Genomic DNA, 19,340 nt, shown 5'->3' with positions numbered 1-19,340 from the left:
GTTTGTCTTTCTTTTAAAAAAAAAAAAAAAAAAATAAAAAATTGAAGACGTTCGCCCGCATATGTCTCCCTGGATTTTTACACGCAGATGGAGGCGGCAGTTCATATTATTAGACCAATATTTAGTGTAAAGCTCGGCCGGCAACCGCAAAAAAAAATAGAAAGCCAACCTAGAAATACAACCTATTATATCCGAAGATTTAGCTCTAGACCCTCATAAAGTCGTAAATCTGAAATGGGAAAACGTTAAGCCAGCGACCCAAGGGCAATAAAAAACCTTCGCCCAAGGCTAGGCTATATTGCAATTGTTTGAAGGTCGTATTGAAAAAAATGTAATTTTAAAATAATAATAAATCTAGCGGTGAGAATGGCGATGCCAGCGCAATGGACTCGAACAACGAACCGAAGTGGTGTAAAGCGGAACCACTATAGTTCCAGCACCCCAACACAGGCGTGCTACGGTCGCCGGTTCGCGCGGCTGAAGACAACTGATTCCGCAACCGACAGTTAACAGTCACGATCTCACCTCTCAGGAGTTCCCATCCCGCCTCTCAACAGTCACCCGAGTCACCCTCTCGCCTCAGGAGCAGGAGGTTCCTTGCCCGCCAAGGAACCTCCTGCCCTCCCCCTTGGATGGGTCTCCAAGGCTCTTCCGCCCAGGAAGCTGCCGTCTCAGGAGTTACCATCTCGCCTCCACCGAGAAACCTCCTGCCCTCCCCCTTGGAGCGGTCGCCGAGGCTCTTCCGACCAGGAAGCTGCACTCTCAGGAGTTACTATCTCGCCTTCGCCGAGGAACCTCCTGCCCTCCCCCTTGGAGCGGTCGCCAAGGCTCTTCCCGTAACCCCGCGAACTTCCGCCCAGGAAGCCAGAGTGGTCGCCAGACTTCCGCCTAGGAAGCTTCCTGTAACCCCGTAAACAGTTACCATCTCGCCTCCGCCGAGGAACCTCCTGCCCTCCCCCTTGGAGCCGTCGCCGAGGCTCTTCCCGTAATCCCGCGAACTTCCGACCAGGAAGCCAGAGTGGTCGCCAGACTTCCGCCCAGGAAGCTGCCCTCTCAGGAGTCGCAGCCTGCCGACTCCGCCCTTCGGAGCCTTGGCCCAGGCTGAACTGATTCCGCCCTTCGGAACCAGCCCAAGTTGCCGCTTGTGTTATCAGTTATAAGTGCAAACGTGGAGATCCGCGGTTCCAGAATCATCGTAAAGGGAAGTGCCTGAATAATTTTTACATATTTATTTCGTAACGTGACCCAACTTTAAAAGACATTGAATGAACAATAATTTAGGATTAAGTAAAAGAATTACAATTTAAGACTGGTATATGGGACGTGTGGGATTGCACTAACCTCCCCACATCGTAGATTAAGACTAACCCTTAACTTTATACATTTTTTAAATAAATTTTTAATAGTGTTTGTAACTAAGTAACTTCTTTTTTTTTTACTCGTTCCTCCTTTTCTTTTACATGCATAGTATTAATATTAAGCTCCCTTTAGTATAGAAATAACAATGTTACAAAATTTCATAAAAAATCTGTAGCTACAAACTTGGCAAACCGGCATAAGAAGGGACTCAAACTTAAAAACTGTACTGTTACCAATTTTAGGCAGTAACCCCACGATTACCATCGGCCTAAAAAGCCCTGGACAGAGCATTAGTGCAATATTATATTAAGGGCATAGAAACCAAATCTAGTGTGAGGGGAAATTGCCTGGCAGACATCTTGTACGACTGACGTTTGAACTGATTTGTATGCAAAGTGGTGCATAATGAACTATCATTATTTTATTTTGTGTTGTTAACGCAGTTATAACGACTTAGTGAGAGGTTTATTTATGGACCTAGGTCTTAGGGGGTGACAGATTACGCTATAAGTTCAAAGCGTTTTAGGCCTTAGACACATTACGCTATATTATGCGCGCATAAATTGGGCTTGGCATGTACGTATTATATGTTTTGCTGACATACTACCGATACTACGCTATAATTTTTCTCAGGAGAGGGGCTCAGATCAATTGGGGGCCTGCCGCGGAATATCATTTCCTTTTTCAGATGACAGCGGCGCAAGTAAGGCGGTCCGTAAATTGTCCTGACACATCACCCTCGAGATTATTTTGAGCGCTACACAAAACATTCGATTACTATGGTGTAGGTTCATTTATGATTACTATTGATTAGAGTGATCATCAACCTAGGCGTCTACTGACTGAATGCTACAAATTTTCTTAATTTTCATAGTCCTTTTTTTCTGTTCTCGGAATAAAACTTGATGACAGTATAAAAAAACTTTTTAGATATTATTTTTTTCCTATTGTTGGAAGGAAAATTACAAAATGATTGTTTTAATAAAGCATTCTAGATAATTAACTTAGGTACTATAATTTCTTATTGAAAAACAAATGTTTTTTTATCCTTCAAAATATGGTAAAACATTGTTTTCTTACCCCAGAAACATGTTTTTTTGTGATATGGCATCACTGTATGTAGCTGTCACAATTTAAAAAAAAATACGGAGATGTGCAAAAAGCAGTTTTTAAAGTAAATAAACTAAAATGAATGATATATCAGCCTCTGTCGAGGTAAAAACAAGGCTAAAAGAGGAGAAATTACACAGGGTGAAAGGTGGATCATTTATTAAAACAAAATATTATAGATACAATTAAACTCCTAACCTAACACTGAAATGCAATATTTTACTGAATTTCGTATAATAACTTCATATTTGAACACCCCTAGCCGGAGCCTTTTTGACATCTGTTGCTGGATTCTCTGCAATTTTTGGCTTTGGAGCGACCATAGCAATTGCCAGAAGAAAGGATCCCGTATTCTTCAGTAAAGGTTAAAGTTATTATTATTTAAAATACACCATACTTAACTGTTTCTTAATATAACATATAACTTTAAATATACATCTTTCGGATCAAATGATTAATTAAATGCCGTGTGTTATATGTAATCAATTAAAAGAAGTGCTCAGTAGTAAATGATGGTTAATAATTTGGTAAAATTTCGATCGCGCTGGCCTCGCTTATTATGAATATTCTTTAGATAAAACCTTTAGATTCACCTTAATTACTGTACGACACAACTTTTTGCATTCGGGGCGGTGGAAAATATTGCAATAAAAATTTCAATTACGTTAAATTAAAATTAGCTTTCGTTTTGTGAAACGAGACCGTCCATTTTCAAACTTTATTAGTTTATTGTCAAATGTCATTTTGTTTTGTTGGTATTTCTGTTACTATAGGACGAAACGAACGGCTAGAAGTGGCTAGAGACATAATCGCGCAGGCGTTTTTTAAATGTTAAAAAATTCCGTCAAATTATTATTTACCTAATATGCATGCATTGTGTGCGTTGTGATTGAAATTTTTTAACTGGATTTTATTTTTTTACGTTCAAATTTTATTTAAGTTAACTATTTCTGCGATGTTGAGCGGCTACGCTAAGTTTGTAATACAAAAGAAAGTGCCCCCTTTATAGCGCCTGCTCGCGTCAAGGCAAGAAAAACATCCCAGTTTTCAAGTAGTTTAGCGGCTACGCTAGGTTTGTGTAACATGGTTTGTGATACAAAAGAAAGTGCCCCCTTTATAGCGCCTGCTCGCGTCAAATCAAGAAAAACTTCCCAGTTTTCAAGTAGTTTAATGGCTACGCTAGGTTTGTGTAACATGGTTTGTGATTCAAAAGAAAGTGTCCCCTTAATACCGCCTGCTCGCGTCAGGGCAAGAAAAACATCGCAGTTTTCAATTAGTTTAGCGGCTACGCTAGGTTTGTGTAACATGGTATATATATATCTCAAAAACTATGTTACACAAACCTAGCGTAGCCGCTAAACTATTTGAAAACTGGGATGTTTTTCTTGCCTTGACGCGAGCAGGCGGTATAAAAGGGACACTTTCTTTTGAATCACAAACCATGTTACACAAACCTAGCGTAGCCGCTAAACTAATTGAAAACTGGGATGTTTTTCTTGCCTTGATGCGAGCAGGCGGTATAAAGGGGGCATTTTCTTTTTCATAATAAACCATGTTACACAAACTTAGCGTAGCCGCTCAACATCGCAGAAATAGTTAACTTAAATAAATATTTGAACGTAAAAAAATAAAATCCAGCTAATAAAATTCAATCACAACGCACACAATGCATGCATATTAGGTAAATACTAATTTGACGGAATTTTTTAACATTAAAAAAAACGCCCGCGCGATTATGTCTCTAGCCACTTCTAGCCGTTCGTTTCGTCCTATAGTAACAGAAATACCAACAAAACAAAATGACATTTGACAATAAAGTTTGAAAATGGACGGTCTCGTTTCACAAAACGAAAGTTAATTTTAATTTTACCTAATTGAAATTTTTATTGCAATATTTTCCACCGCCCCGAATGCAAAAAGTTGTGTCGTACAGTAATTATGGTGAATCTAAAGGTTTTATCTAAAAAATATTCATAATAAGCGAGGCCAGCGCGATCGAAATTTTACCAATAATTTTATCAATACGATATAGGTATATTATTTTTTTTGCATTGGGCAATTCACCCTAAAGAGAGTGCTTTGTATATATTATTTTAAGATGGTGTGATCTTGCGGTAGGTACATAAAAATATATTTTTGGTAAATATTTACCTAACCCCAGCACATTTAATAGGCAGAAATTACACTTAGTTTCAACTTATTTACTACAAGAAACAACTATTTACATCAGGAGAAATGGTCAAAGATTAAATAAAATTTCATTTTCATTCAAAGTTCAAAATTTCCCTTCAGACAATCCCTTTGCTGTCATTTTGGATTTTTTTTGTATATATGTATGTATTTGATATTTATGAAAGTTTTGTTTCAATCTAAATAGTATATATATCTTAATTTACCCAAACTAAGAACCTAATAACCTATTTTGTGACTGGAAATAGTTGTTTCTTGTAGTAATTGTTGAAACAAAGTTAAATTTCTATAATCTGTGCCAGAAAGTGCAGCAGTTAGGTAAATAATTACCCATGTGTTTAATATGTATTATGTTTTGATCTGTACGATTTTAAACAAACAAAAAAACAATTTCATCTTAGTACCTACTGACGGGCTTTAAAGTCTATGCAGCAACTGACCCACATAATATTGTTATTTATGTAGGAGTGGCCATCACTACAGAGATGGCAGACTCTGGGGCTCTTCTTGCCTTGCGAGCTCTGGGTTGGGGAAGCCTGTACGCTATCGGAGGAACATCTCTATTTTGCTACGGCATATATAAACTATCTGGAGCTGAAAGCGTAAGAAATATTTACTAGTTTGTTTTGTTGAAAAGATTAAAGTAAAACAATGTTGGCACAATTCAAGCTGATGAAAACAACTGTCCCGCCTTGAGAAAATGGATCATCCGCTCTATCATAAATTTTTTACTTTTTGATACGGCTCCATAAACTGAATGGGTCATTTAGTGATGTTTTATGCATAGAAATGTTAGTATTTTATTAAATTATAAATGATTATCCTTTTCACTTTGCCCAAATCATTAAAAACAATTTCTGCATCTCCCGTGACGAAGTGTAAGAATTTATTACACCGTCTACAGGTTTTATATTATACACGGTGTCCGGAAACTCGTAGTACAAGCGGGAAACTAGAGAATCTACACCACATGGGGAACCCAAAAAAACATAAAATTTTTTGATTTGAGCATTTTCAAAAAAAAAAAAAAAAACCAAAAAAAAAATATTTTTCGGCTATTTTAGGGTTAAAGTTTTTTCTGGTGTTTAGGGTTGAATAACAGATGTTTTAACCCTGCAGAGCAGAAATATTTTATGATTACACCGGGTTAAATGAAGGGTGATTTCAAAATAATGCTTCAAATCCGAGTTTCTTCATTTGTTTTACTTTCAAATAGTTTTAATTAGTTGGGTACTTTGATCTTCAGTAATAATTTATAAGAATTTGATTAAAAAAAAAAAAAAAAAAATCAACTTCAAACTCGATTTACTCGATAACGAAAGCTCAAATAAAAAAAAAATATACTACAAAATCGACTCCAAATGTGATGTAGATTCACCAGTTTCCCGCTTGTACTACGAGTTTCCGGACACCCTGTATACATAGTGTCCTTAAAATATTCTTCCATATAAAAGACAAGAAGATTTGAAACACATTTTTTTCAATGTAAATTTGTGTAGTAGGGACCTTTACAAAGGTACGCATTTTCATACAAAAATATTGGAAGCAATAAAGCAATACCTTTCCCGCCTTTAAACTAGGATCGGTGTAAAAGATGCCATTCCCACCTTAAATATAAGTTAAGTAAAACTCTCATTTTCAAAGTAAAAATAATTTTTAAAGCCCACTAAAATGATTGAAAAATGGCTAGGTAAGCTTGATGTCATAAGTGCCTCAGTTTTGTCGGTTAACATTAGGGCCATTACACGCGGGTCAGTATGAAATCAACAAATCCCAAAATAAATAATTAGCAAAAATTAAAAAAAAATATTAATACTATATAAATAAAAATAAAAATGTTTAATAAAAAACACAAATATTTTTTTGACCACTTTAATTTTATTTAAACCCGGTAGAATTTTTCGTAAGAACCCTTCCTTTATCAGGAGAATATTAAAAATAAATCTACGATAAAATATTGACATATACAAAAAAACTTTAGTAAAAAGATTTATGTCCCAGATACTAACTAAGCTAGACTTGTATCGATATTTTAAATTATGATCCATAAACTCACCAGTAAAATAATATTTTTCCATAAAAATTGGGGACACAGGAGGAAGAACGACTTAACCTCATTTAGGTCGTTTATCCGGCCAATACATATCAACCCCCTTACTAATAAACGTGTTTTAAATTTAAACAATTTACTATACACTTAAACAGGTTTATTACAGATATAAAGAATCCCCACTGTTGCCGCCATTATCGCTATTCTTACCTCACTTTCATCTATCAGATTGCCGCTCGTTAAGTCAGAATTTCTCATAAGAATTCATTAATCACCAATTTGATTCAGCTGTATCACTATACAATAAAAGAAGATGAATGGTGAACACATTTCTTATAATCCCTTGGTTTTGGTAAAGAAATTTCATACCTTCTTCACTCATTTGTACTCTTTGAATGGAAGAACGAATTAAGATATTGACTCATTCAAAAGGCTGTATTAATAAGACCATATGCAAATAACAATTTTTTTTTACCTCATAATAGCTGAATAGCAAATAAATCATATATTAAATGTAGCAGCGATTATCTCAAACTCATTGTTCTTCCAACTTTGTCCTCAATTAATCCATCTTAAATTTTGCCGTTGATTTCAGCTGAAGGACTTTGGAAAGAGAATGGGTCAAATTCTACCAAAGATTCCTAAAAATAATCCTCCGCAGTCAAGAACAGAGTTTACAGGCATAAATGATCTACTTTCCTACCTAGCTACTGATTATGGAAAGAGCAAAGAAGAAACCAAATCTCTTGATAGATAGTACACCAAATTATTATTTGAAGTCATCTTATAACTTAAGACTTTCCACAATGAATTGCAGTCATTATTGGTAAAATAATATTTACTGTATAATTTCAGTATCGAGCCTTTTTTGGTAGAACAAATAAATAAATTTTTGAATACGTTAAATAATGATAACACATAAAACATGACCTCACAACATACTTCTAGTAGTGTTGAACCTGAAATTTTGTGTTTGTTTCTTGAGTGTGTCTATGAAGGGGGTGACAGATTACGTCATAAGTTCAAAGCGTTTTACTTAACTCCATATTGCTCGCCATACGATCACATACAGACCTGTCACACCTAAAAAGATTATGTGTTATAAGTGTGGGCGTGGCGATGATAAGCGCTGTGATCTGCTAGCCAGGCTAAATTTGAAAATTATGCGACCTCCTCTCCCACCTATGGCAGGAGAAGGGGTCAGAACAATTTACGGAGCACCGTAATTACGCGGCTGTTTTCTGTCAAAGTGACAGATCCTATACAAAGAAATGATATTCGATAATTGATGTTACCCCCTCTCCTGAGTAAGATTATAGCGTAGTGTGTAACCCCAACATATAATACGTATAAGCCACGCCCAAATTATGCGCGCATAATGTGTCTAAGGCTTGAAGAAAACATTAATATCAAGAATTGTGAATATGTACATATTAACCCCTCAGGGTAAGTTGTTCACTTTTGGGAACAGCTCATATAGTCTCATAGTAATCGTTGTCTCCTTTACTGCCATGGTTAGAAATATGATCCAAAGGATGTTGAAAGAAAAAACACCTAGCTTTATAATCGAATCTAGTAGTTAACCACAGAAGAGATAAAATGTACACTTCTATGACACTAAAGGTTCTGGCAATTTGCAATTGAGCAAAAATTTATGAATTTTTTACTAATTATTTTTATATAAAATAAGGTTACAATAATATTCATAATACATAATCTAATGGAATGTGCGTTTCTTTCATTATCAGTAATGTTAGTTCTGCTTTAGACGAAAAAACGTAAGGTGAGCCATTTTTTTTGTTGTTGAATTTTATGTTGGCGGTAAAAATTGAAATATTTTAAGTGGTACATATATGTTTATTTCTAATTATAAAAATTGAAAGCGTATTTCTTCACCTTTTAAAAACAGTATTTGGATACATTTAGAATTATTCCATTTATTTGGATTTTATTGCAAAGCAGAAGTACTCTGACCTTCTGACAGAATATGCCAGAGGCCTGAGGGATTAATCAAGGCTAACAAAGTTAACGTTCATGAAACCAAGTAGATCACATTAATGAAAAGTGCTCTTAAGTGTGGGAACGATCGTTCTTTAAAATTCTTTCTAGACTTTTAAGTATTTTTGGGAAAAATGCAGTTCCCAAGTTTGATTAATGTTTTGTTCTTACTATGTTCTGCCAGAAAACGCTCATTATGCCATGGAATTTTTGTTGTGGAATATCCTACATACTATAAGTTCACCTGAAATTACCATTTGAATTTATGAATATACTATGTATACCTCCTTATTTAGTTTTATAAGAAATGTCATTTAATTTATAGAAATGAAAAGTTTGAATTATGAGACTGTTATTATTTATTTTATTTTTATAAGATGACAATTTATTTATATATATGTAATGTATAAGCATTATTTCATTTAACTTGATGCAATACTTTGAGAGACATCCTGTTTAAACAAGAATTCCTTTTTATACGCAGCGCCCTCGGTACAGTTCTTGCTGCAAGTGTATATTGCAACGACTCCCCAGTCCAGACAGTTGACTCCAAGGTCTAAATTGAGATAATTTAATAGTTGTGGCATAATCTGAAAGAGTTATTAATATTAGAGATAAAATTTTACATTCGAAAATTCACAGAGAAAACTATCACAGATCGATAAGACAGAACTATTTGTCTATCAAATAAATTAATAAAATGATAACAGCTAATAATGGAGTGGCGAGGTTTACTTTCTTTTGAAGAAGGAATGAATGGTGCGTGAAACGCATCCAAATAAGTATTGTTATTATCTACATCAAGTTATGGTCAGAAATCGTATTCTAGCAACAAAGTATGAGCACCAGTACATCTGTCATAAGCAAAAAGATAGCTAGGAAAATGTAAAGATCACAATTGTATATTTGAGACCTTCCACATATTAAATAAAAAGTGCATCAGAATGTGACTCATAATGTGGAGCAATCTGAAGCAGCTGCTTTGAGACCAACAAGAACGTTCCATCAAAAGCTCAATTCTTTCGCTAATTTCACAGACGAAGACTTTGTCAGGAATTTTAGGCTTAACAAAGCCTTAGTACGTGGACTGGTAGTCATTGTATCTCTGTCCATAACAAAAATGATGCGTTGACGTTGACGGTGACCATAGAAACATCAAAAACTTCAGAAAAATAGACAATATTCACAGGGCCGCCAATATAATCATATGTTCAACCTTTTGATTTTCAAGAATATGTTTAAATGAAACATTTGACAAATTTCCCCGAGACGACTGGTAATTTTTCATTCGTAGATGGCGCATAATGAATAACTTTTGTCGCTCATGGAGAATTACGCCCCAAAGCGGGTTTTGCAACTCCACTTCACTAATATACTATAAGTAAATGGTATTCATTATTTTTATTAGGTCCTAATCTATTAGTGGTAACCTTGATCATTAATAAATAAATTTGTAATATTTAATTATTGAAGACAATATTAGCGATTCTTAAAAGAAAATCTGAAACAGAAAAATTAGAAAAAGATACGGTCACATCTAGGACACGAACCCAGGACCCTTGCATTGCCGGGGCACGGCTCTACCAACTGAGCTAATGGGACTCTATCTCATTGTCTTCAATAATTAAATATTACTATTTGAGGTTTTACTGCCTTTTATTATTAAAAAAAAAAAAAAATTTGTGCTCAGAAGTTATTTGAGATTATCAAATGCATTTTTATTAATCTCATGGGCACATTCATTATTTTAGTACATATCATAGACATATGAATATTAGTAGACCTGCCCTAAGTGATTAAAAGCGTATTATCCCCACTCCCCATACCGGTCCCATTGGAGCCGGCTGGGCTCGCGTATGGCCTCAAGTGAAATTTGAAAACGTGACGTCATCATTCTTGTGCGAACCATGGTCGAGGCATCATCGGTTCATTTTACGAAATAACACGGCAAAATGTTGACTTGTGATATGAAAACTTGTAAAAATAGATGTGAAAAAGAGAATAAACCCAATTGTCGTATTACATTCCATAAGTAAGCATTATTTTACTTTATTTTAAGCTTATTCACACCGTATTATATGGATCAGTTTTAGAAACATATACTATCACATCACAATGTAGCGATTCTCAAGTGTGCTCATCGTTGTTTACTGGGGTAAGTAAATTATGAAACATTTGTAAAAGTGTCTTAACTAAATACTCTGAAACTAACTACGACTCTGCAAACAGAAGAAATTTACTTTGCCGAATTTGGACTTCGCAAATTAGTTCATAACGTGGCGAGTAATTTGCGCTCCCATGTAAAAATGTCTATTCATTCAAAAGCAGATTTTACTTTTAAGAACTAAATGGTGATATTATAATGCGAGATGCCTATTTACTGTCAGATTGATTTATTGACGAATCACAGTCAGCTTAACCCCCTTCGTTCTTCAACAGTTGATTTTACCCCTCGCCATTATCTTCTCGTCTATTAATTCCTATGTCTGTGGTACATATTCAATTAATTTCAGATTATTTAAATATTATGCCTTTTGGTGGCCAAAAATTACTTGGTATTAATTAAAACAGAGATGTAATATTTACCTGGCATTCAAATTGCCTTTTGGAATTGCAGTCCGGACAATTGGGTATCTCCTCTTCAGTAGGGATGGGCTGTGCCGCTATCCAAAGTGGGGCCCCTCCTCTGTTGTATCGCAGTACCTGACCGGGGTCCCTGTTTATTCGGTCTTTGAATTTTTGAAATGTTTTATCTTCCACAGCTTTGTTTGCATACTGCTCCAATTCCGTTTCGTTTTCATCCATCAGAGATCCTGCCTGTTTTTCTGCGATTAGCTGGTTCAGATATTTCAATTCTTCCTCCTCAGATGTTTTCCTGGGCAATTCCTGCGTCATATTAAATATTGATATTAGCATAATCTTTAAAAATGATTTTGTACACAAATTTGTAAATCATTTAGCCTTCTTTTTGTTAAATCACAATATGAAAACTTTAACCCTTCGCCTACTGTGCGCGCATATAGTGATTGCAGATTCCGAGCCGTCACTGCCATGCGCAAGCATACTTGATTTCAAATTAGTTTTACGATATCTCCACTCCACACAGATGGCGCAAAACTCAAGCTGAAAAATTAATTTAAACTTTATCTAGCGACATATCTAAAACAGATGAACCAAATGATTTTGTTTATGTTATGAAAAACTTCGTCAAAGCGAAAACTATCATAATTCCCAGCTCAGTAGTTCGAAATTCCGGCGCGCGTGCAGCCGTGTTAGTGTGTTAATTGGTGTCTTCTTGTACATTGTATTTAGTGTAATTCTAAAAGTTTTTTTTTGTTTAGATGGAAATTGTATTTTTTTTTCACTCAAATCAAACATTAACTTATTGTTTTATGGTGTTATTTCACACTTAATTAATCTGTATCTAATTCGTTACGTATATCTCTTTCGCGTGTTGTACATTAACTCCATCCTGACTACGTCATCTTTGGAGATGCTGTGTGATTTGCCGCTTGTGTTGTCACAAAGTTTGCCGAGTCACATAAAAAAATATTATTTTCAATATCCCTAAATTTTTGATCTAATCGATTTAAGTGAAAAAGATATAAGATAATTCATTCTCAATCTTAACGGAATTTGATGAAATACTGGGAATAAAAACTTTTATGTTTGTCCAAACAGAAAACTTGACTATATACAAGTAAATGATCCAATTATATATTTATATTAAGCTGAACGTAATGCGCCATAGTGTTTCGGAGTGCTCAACAATGTTCCACAAGAAAACGGAATATTTGTTAAAAATCGTTAAACGTAAATTAAAATCGAAGCAGTACATTTTTTAATTTAAAATGTAAAAAATGTTAGAGGATCATTGCAGAGACGAATAGATGTAATGTGAGATGTGTGTATTACCATATTATCATTTGTATTAGTGAACGAAGGAGGGCCGCTTTCCGGTATTCTGTTGGTGTTTATTATTTATGTCAAAAAGACATTATGGAGTGTACTTCAGGATTCAAATATTTATCAAGTATGTGTTTTAGATATCACTAATAAAAAGGCAAGCGGAAAGCTATAAAGATTATTTCAACTGACAAGTTTAAAAAATTCACTCGAATTCGCTTGGTGTACGCTAGTTTTTATTCGGGGCAGCATATGGGTTAAAACTTAGCTTTGATTTGGTTAGCAAGTTAGTTTTGTATTTTTGGTCAGATGTATCTTACAAGCTTCCTTTGAATTAAAACAGACAAATTATGAGCTTCGATGTTTTAATTCAGTTAGAAAATATATGTTATGAGAGATGCTTTGGGATTTTTTTTTCACAAAAAAAAATAATGAATTCATTAAAACATGAATTCTGTACGTTAGTTAAAAGAAATTGCCATGTGTTGTACCTCATTTGAGGTAATTCAAATTTTGTCTATGGTCTACTGGAAATTCACAGCTACATTAAAAATATGCATTTCATGACACCGATATAAAGGAGTACAAATACGGTTTAAACCAGAATTTAAAATGCCGACTCCACGTTAATATACATCATCTGGAACATTCCACAAGAGGAACATTATGAAGTGGCATCTTTTGGTAGTCTATCGAAGCTTTATCATGCTAGCGACGAAAAATATAAGCGGAGTGCGAGAAGCGACATTTATTCATTTTAATTCACCTACCCACTACATACAGATAGCCAAATTTGGGTAGCAAAAACTCTAGCGCTGTGACTTTGGTACCCAAATTTGGGTAGGTGAAGCTGTAAAGGTTAACATCAAAAATAATTTGTCAGATGATAAAAAACTCTTACTTCCCCCTCTTCATCTATTACAAGCTCCCATTGCGGGAACAGCAAATTCGCTCTTACTTCAGCGGGAGTAACGGCTTCTTCCTGAAATTTAGAATAAAATAAAATTAATGAGTGGAGATGCACAACTATTAATGGTATTCTATAATTATGAGACATTATACTGTTTTTGTAGCACACTTCTCTAAACATTTGACTTTCAGTCAGGATTAATTTTTTCCGCAGTGTAAAAATTAGATTTTAAAATATGGTTGGTACTGCAAGTCTTAGGTTGCGGTGTTCATTGTTATATTTGATAGATATGGAATAGTGAAAAATTACAACATTCCTCCTTGCCTCTTACCACTGAGTTAACCCTTTCAGACCTGAATTAAAACTGGTAGTGTTGGAACATATTTGATGCTTGATAATAATTGAATTTGATTTTTTTTTTCTCAATGATTTGGAAGTTATTGCTAATTTCACTTGAAAGAACATTAGGTCTAAAGGAGAATTTTTTTTTTAAATTCAATTTAAACAAATACTTAAATATTAAAAAATTGATAAAATACATTTACAAAAATCACATTTCAAAATATAAATATGGCTATCGCCTAAACTACTGGTTAAAATCCAATAAAAAAAAGGTGTGCAAAGCCCAGTTATACCGGCAAATGAATAATGAAAACTACCAAATTAAAAAAAAAATATATAAATATAATATAAAATGTATTTTCAAACATCCACACGGTTCTCAAGGGTTAAACAACCGATTATGTGAATAATACAGTAAAACCCTCTTAACCCTTTCAACCCAGGGTTAAATCAAATTAACATGAAATTTGTGATTTTTTTACCGCAACTGTAGCGATTTAGAAAAGTCGGGTTTTTGTTTTCTTATCTTATATGATAACCATCATCTAGACCAACCAGCCCTCGTAGTTGGCATGCGGATTGAGTTCCTAGTAAGTATTACCTAGACTGTTTAGTGGAATTTTATTTCATATCTGTATAACTGTTATGTATTACTATTCATTGAATCTATTCAATGTTTATTTTGGAAACAAAAACCGTTGATACGTGGTAGTTTGTTAAAATAACAACTTTTTCATTATTTCAAAAAATAATGTATCTATTCATCGTTTTTTAGAATGCCAAAGTACTCGCTCTGGAGGAACCTTTTCATGATGTAAGGTTCGACGATTGGGGGCATTTTCCCCGATATACTGAAAAGCAGTTGAGGTCCAAGCACTGTATCCAAGGCATCACCAAATTCAAATGCGAACGGTGTCTGGTACATTTGAGCTTTGCACCTACTACAAACTGCTTCTCCGACTATCATGATAGGTCTAATATGCGTTAAATTGTTATACTTATAGATAATTTTACATGGTAGTTGTGTATTTTTAAAATTGAACAGTTATTTGTGTGTTATTATTTATTTTACCTTACTATTTAAAAAATACCCCCTAACGTACAATGTTAATCCAAATTAACGTAGAATATTTTTCTGAACTATGCATGAAAACAAAAAATTATATACCAAAAAAATTTCAAATAATTTTCTGAGGTATTATAAAGCATTTCATATTTTCTATATGTGGAAACAATAATGCGAGTGTGAAAGGGTTAAGAAGTTTTCCAAGGGACCCGACAAAAACTTCTCAAATGGAATCCAAATTTGACAATTTTTTTAATGAAGATTTGTTTTTAGTATTGTACACACAGTTATTAGTATTGTGTATTTTTTAAATTTCATAGATAAAAGGAATTAAACATATTTTATTGTTTCCGGCTTCAACAATATCAATACTTTTGTATTTTTTTATCATAGCAAATGCGAAAATCTCGATATGTATATAAGTTGTACATTTTATGACTGTTGAAAAAAGGTTCATTTCAGGTACCTATGTTGCGACACTAGTTTCGGTTTATGATTTTTCTACTGCCGATCTTCTAAAACCTTTTAACCTGCTCTGCTTGCGGTTGCTTTGGTCCTTTCCTGTAATTCGTGGCTTGGCTCATGGAAATTTTGTCTTGTTTATACGTACCTTTAAATGGGATGCAGACATTACTAACAAAGTGATAAATTTTATGACTTTCGGAAAAAACTTACATTTTCAGGTATATTTCGCCATTAGTTTTTGTTTACGATGGATTTACCGCCTAACTTTCAAAACTTCTTATACGAGAAAAAAACATGTTTTTTGTATTGTATTTTAAGGGACTGAAAAACAAAACTTCTTAAGGCGATGCCATACGTAGTCATGCAAAATCATGTGTTTTTAGTTTGACAATTTGGTCGCCTAGAAATGTTTCAGATGCTTTAATTAAATACAGCGAGTAGAATACATCTTGGCCTTTGAAATAATCGAGTATTTTTTAGATAAGTCTTTTTATAAGCCCAGAAAAAAATAATGTATAAGGCCTATGAAAACTGCTTTAAAAATCAAAATCTCCTACTTACGAACCCATTTTCGGTTATGATTTTATTGTATAATGTGGCAAATTAAGTTATTTATAAAATGATCGAAAAAAATTTAAATATTAATGCCTGAACATCCACAAAATACAATAAAAGGCACTTTTTGGCCATGTTTTTTTCTTGCATAAATCAAAACAGGCGGATGGTGTTAAGTGAGAATTTAAACTTTATCGCCATCTACGTAAGGGTTGTTATTGATAGCGGCTCAATTTAAAATATTACACGATGTAGTGCATCGCCTTAAATGGGAGTTTCACTGTACAGTGGCATAGGAAATGGGATGTTGGACCCCGTACATAATTACTGCTTACCTTTTTGAGAGATCATGGTGAAATGAAAGAGTTAAAATAACAAATAACTTACATTGCTACACTGCTCCTTGTGGCCATTCTTCCAATCGATTATTTGATGTGTTCTGCTGCAGTAGTTTACTTTCTTGCATTTTGCACAATGGTTAGGACCCTTAGACCCACACACGTTACATAAAGCCACCCATTTTGTGTCTTTAAACACCTAAAAACAGAATTGGTTCGTAAGGATTTTTAAGGATTTATAAAAAAGAATAACACTTGATTTCAACCATTTTACTAATGGAAACAACTATTTAAGTCGGGGGAGATGTAAACATGCACAAAAAGGGTTTTTAATTTTAATAATTTATGCATATTTTTTAAGAGGAAGCTACAAGCCAAAAATGTGTATATTCTTGGTATACCTTATATTGTAGGTAATAGGCATTAAAATCGTTATACAAATGGAGTCTAGAAATATTCGATTTCAAGCACAAAACTGGTTTTTATTTATTTAATAAATAATTTTAATATAATACATAATAAGAAAGCAAAAAAGTTAATCAAGTGAAACTGTCAGAGATAATTTTAGCTATAATACTGTATTTTTAAAAAGTTGTTTCCTTTACGCGTTCATACATTTCTATTGAAATTTTTTTTATTTAAGTGATTTACATTTATATTTTTTATGGAGTAATTTATTTTTGTATTCTACTCAAACGAAACGATAGGAAAATCTTCAATTTATCTAAAGCATATTTTTTGGTATTCATAATGTACACCAATTCGTTATAAAGATTAATCAAAATAGTGATTTAGCATTAAGCTTCGTCTTAACCTTTAAACTTAACTTTGAAAAAAATGTAACTTTAATGCATCTTTTAGCATCTCCCCCAACATAAATAGTTGTTTCGTGTTGTAATTAAGTTTAAACCAAGTGCTATTTATAATTTTATTGTATATTTATGGCCAGTTGTTTCACAGAATATTAACAATTGATCACAATAACAGAACTTGTAAAGTTAATTTTCAAGTTCTGTTATCATTTCAGTTATGTGAAACAAGTGGCCAATATCGAGTAATAACAGAACTTGAATGGAACCTTTACATAACTTGAAAATTAACTTTGAAATTTGATGAATTGTTCAAATTCTGTGAAACAACTGGTTGAGGACATGAGATGGAATTTGACAAGTTTTGTAGAAACAATGGTATCAATATCATGTAATTTGAAACATTGTTATAAAAATTTACCTCATCTTTATTTTCAACCGGAGGTTCAAATGGATAATATTCATTATCCCTTTTCAATTGGCAGCGAAAAACTATGAAATTATCTGCATTGTTGGTTCGACAACACAATCCATTCTTGCATGTAAAAACGAAAAGGGAACGATGAAATGCGTCTGGTTCATCATCAACGGGAGCATAAATCTAGAAACAAATTAAACACATTTATTGAATTACTGTGTTCAAAGCATCAATGCAAACTTTTAGAATCTCAGGACACCCTTAATACGAATACATCAAATAAAAACAAAAAACATGGTTGAACTGTCAAAACCAATGACTAAATAAAACTGTTTACTCTTCTCTATTCAATGGTCAAAATGTATTAAGTTTTGAAACTTTGATTGACAAATAATAGAACTTTAATACAGTATTTTCCATCTTCCCAGAAGCAAATAGTTGTATTTTATAGTAATTAAGTTGAATTGTGAGAAATGTGGAGACCCGCAAAGAGTGCAAGGCTGATGTAAGCATAATGAGTAAGATTAAAAAAGGGACACTTAGATGGTTTGGGCATGTAGAGTGAATGAGCGAAGAAAGGAGTGTAAGAAGAATATATGATGCGAATGTGAATGGTAGCAGAAGTCGGGGACGCCCGAGGAAGACATGGCACCATTGAGTGAATCAGATACTCGAGTCGAGCCATGTCAAGAGTTAGAATAATAGAAGAGTATGTATGAGACGATGTATGAATGTGAATGAGGCAAGAAGTGTGTCCCAAGACAGTAGTTTGGCAGTTCATACTCTCTGATAACCCCTGCGGAAACGGCCTGATGGTTAGTTAGTTAAGTTGAATCAAAGTGTTATTAAAAAAAATACCTAAAAGCCAACTATTTACACCACAGGAATGGAAAATACTGCATTTAAAATTTAAATTAAGTGAAATTAAAATTTGGTTTTGAATGGGATGACCGCCGTATTGACATTTTGGTATTGGCAAATGTTCATTTCAAGTAATTGTAATTTTAAATGCAGTATTTTCTATTTCCTCTATGTAGATAGTTGGTTCTTATAGTAATTAGGTTGAATCAAAGTGTTATTCAAAAAAATATTCGTATAGCGTGGCCAGCGATCCCAAAAGATTACCAGTATCAATATTGGCACTAGTTATATCTGTTGCATATAATTACTACGTTTCAAGATCAAACTATTCCATGAGTAAATTAATAGAAACCTACTTGACAAAGAAAAATACACGGCTCACTGCATTTTCCGCAAAGCACGTCACTCGGTTTTGGCAAGTCTTTTAAGTTAAGCCATGCTGGTTTTCCACCAACTTTGCTAGGGAAGAAACGTGAGTGTAACTTCCAATCATCACACTCTTCAACAAATCCGATGTCAATTTGTCCACCTTTAGATGCCATGTTTTGGTGTACTATATTATAATAATAAGTATAGCTTCAATCGGTGCCTTCAAATCTTGAATTTACTGGCGATCACAAATAAACCACTCCTGGAAATGGAATTGAATAAAAAAAAAAATTGTCAAAAGTGACACTTCTTGAAAACAACAAATTGTCTGCGCATGTGCTCCATGTGCTTCATATTTCCATTACGTATATATATATGTCTGCAACTATTACTCTGAACCATAAATATACCACTCTCCTCTGGACCGGACATGCTCAGTAGCTAGGCGACGAGAGTTTGGGGCATAAATAAACCACTCTCGTTTAGGGGTAATCGAGATAAAATTATGGGTAGATTATCGAAATGTTTTTAAAAGACTCTTTATTCGTTATAAATTATTCTAGGAAGATTGGAAAAGCCACGAATAAAAAAAAA

General features: G+C 33.9%; 2 protein-coding genes across 2 annotated transcripts; one reads left to right on the top strand and one right to left on the bottom strand.

Moving 5' to 3' along the window:
• The first annotated feature begins 2,476 nt into the window (after positions 1-2,476).
• LOC149426584 (transmembrane protein 242) lies at positions 2,477-8,997 on the top strand. Its single transcript, XM_089631979.1, has 4 exons — positions 2,477-2,617; positions 2,732-2,833; positions 5,125-5,261; positions 7,305-8,997. Exons 1-4 carry the CDS (start codon positions 2,548-2,550, stop codon positions 7,464-7,466), a joined length of 471 nt encoding a protein of 156 aa, XP_089488105.1. The 5' UTR covers positions 2,477-2,547; the 3' UTR covers positions 7,467-8,997.
• A 44-nt stretch (positions 8,998-9,041) lies between these two features.
• LOC149426583 (uS5 assembly chaperone PDCD2-like) lies at positions 9,042-19,107 on the bottom strand. The gene is made up of 6 exons (XM_089631967.1): positions 18,734-19,107; positions 17,520-17,699; positions 16,339-16,488; positions 13,515-13,595; positions 11,294-11,593; positions 9,042-9,297 (listed from the first exon to the last, which is right to left on the bottom strand). Exons 1-6 carry the CDS (start codon positions 18,917-18,919, stop codon positions 9,130-9,132), a joined length of 1,065 nt encoding a protein of 354 aa, XP_089488093.1. The 5' UTR covers positions 18,920-19,107; the 3' UTR covers positions 9,042-9,129.
• Positions 19,108-19,340: the final 233 nt, after the last annotated feature.

This window comes from Hesperophylax consimilis, chromosome 1 (assembly GCF_061612785.1).
Source record: "Hesperophylax consimilis isolate HC1 chromosome 1, BYU_Hcon_1.0, whole genome shotgun sequence".
In the NCBI taxonomy this organism is placed as follows: Eukaryota; Metazoa; Arthropoda; class Insecta; order Trichoptera; family Limnephilidae; genus Hesperophylax; species Hesperophylax consimilis.
Note: the sequence above shows the minus strand (reverse complement) of the source record. Positions and strands in the feature narration are given on the sequence as shown.

What these genes read in the sequence shown, in the direction of transcription:
- LOC149426583 (XM_089631967.1), bottom strand. Translation starts at nt 18,919, where the DNA reads ATGGCATCTAAAGGTGGACAAATTGACATCGGATTTGTTGAAGAGTGT. An exon ending in ACAAGGAGCAGTGTAGCAAT is followed by an intron (nt 13,596 to 16,338) that starts GTAAGTTATTTG and finishes TCTAAATTTCAG; the next exon opens with GAAGAAGCCGTTACTCCCGC. An exon ending in AAAGGCAATTTGAATGCCAG is followed by an intron (nt 9,298 to 11,293) that starts GTAAATATTACA and finishes TAACTCTTTCAG; the next exon opens with ATTATGCCACAACTATTAAA.
- LOC149426584 (XM_089631979.1), top strand. Translation starts at nt 2,548, where the DNA reads ATGAATGATATATCAGCCTCTGTCGAGGTAAAAACAAGGCTAAAAGAG. An exon ending in TCCCGTATTCTTCAGTAAAG is followed by an intron (nt 2,834 to 5,124) that starts GTTAAAGTTATT and finishes TTATTTATGTAG; the next exon opens with GAGTGGCCATCACTACAGAG. An exon ending in AACTATCTGGAGCTGAAAGC is followed by an intron (nt 5,262 to 7,304) that starts GTAAGAAATATT and finishes CGTTGATTTCAG; the next exon opens with CTGAAGGACTTTGGAAAGAG.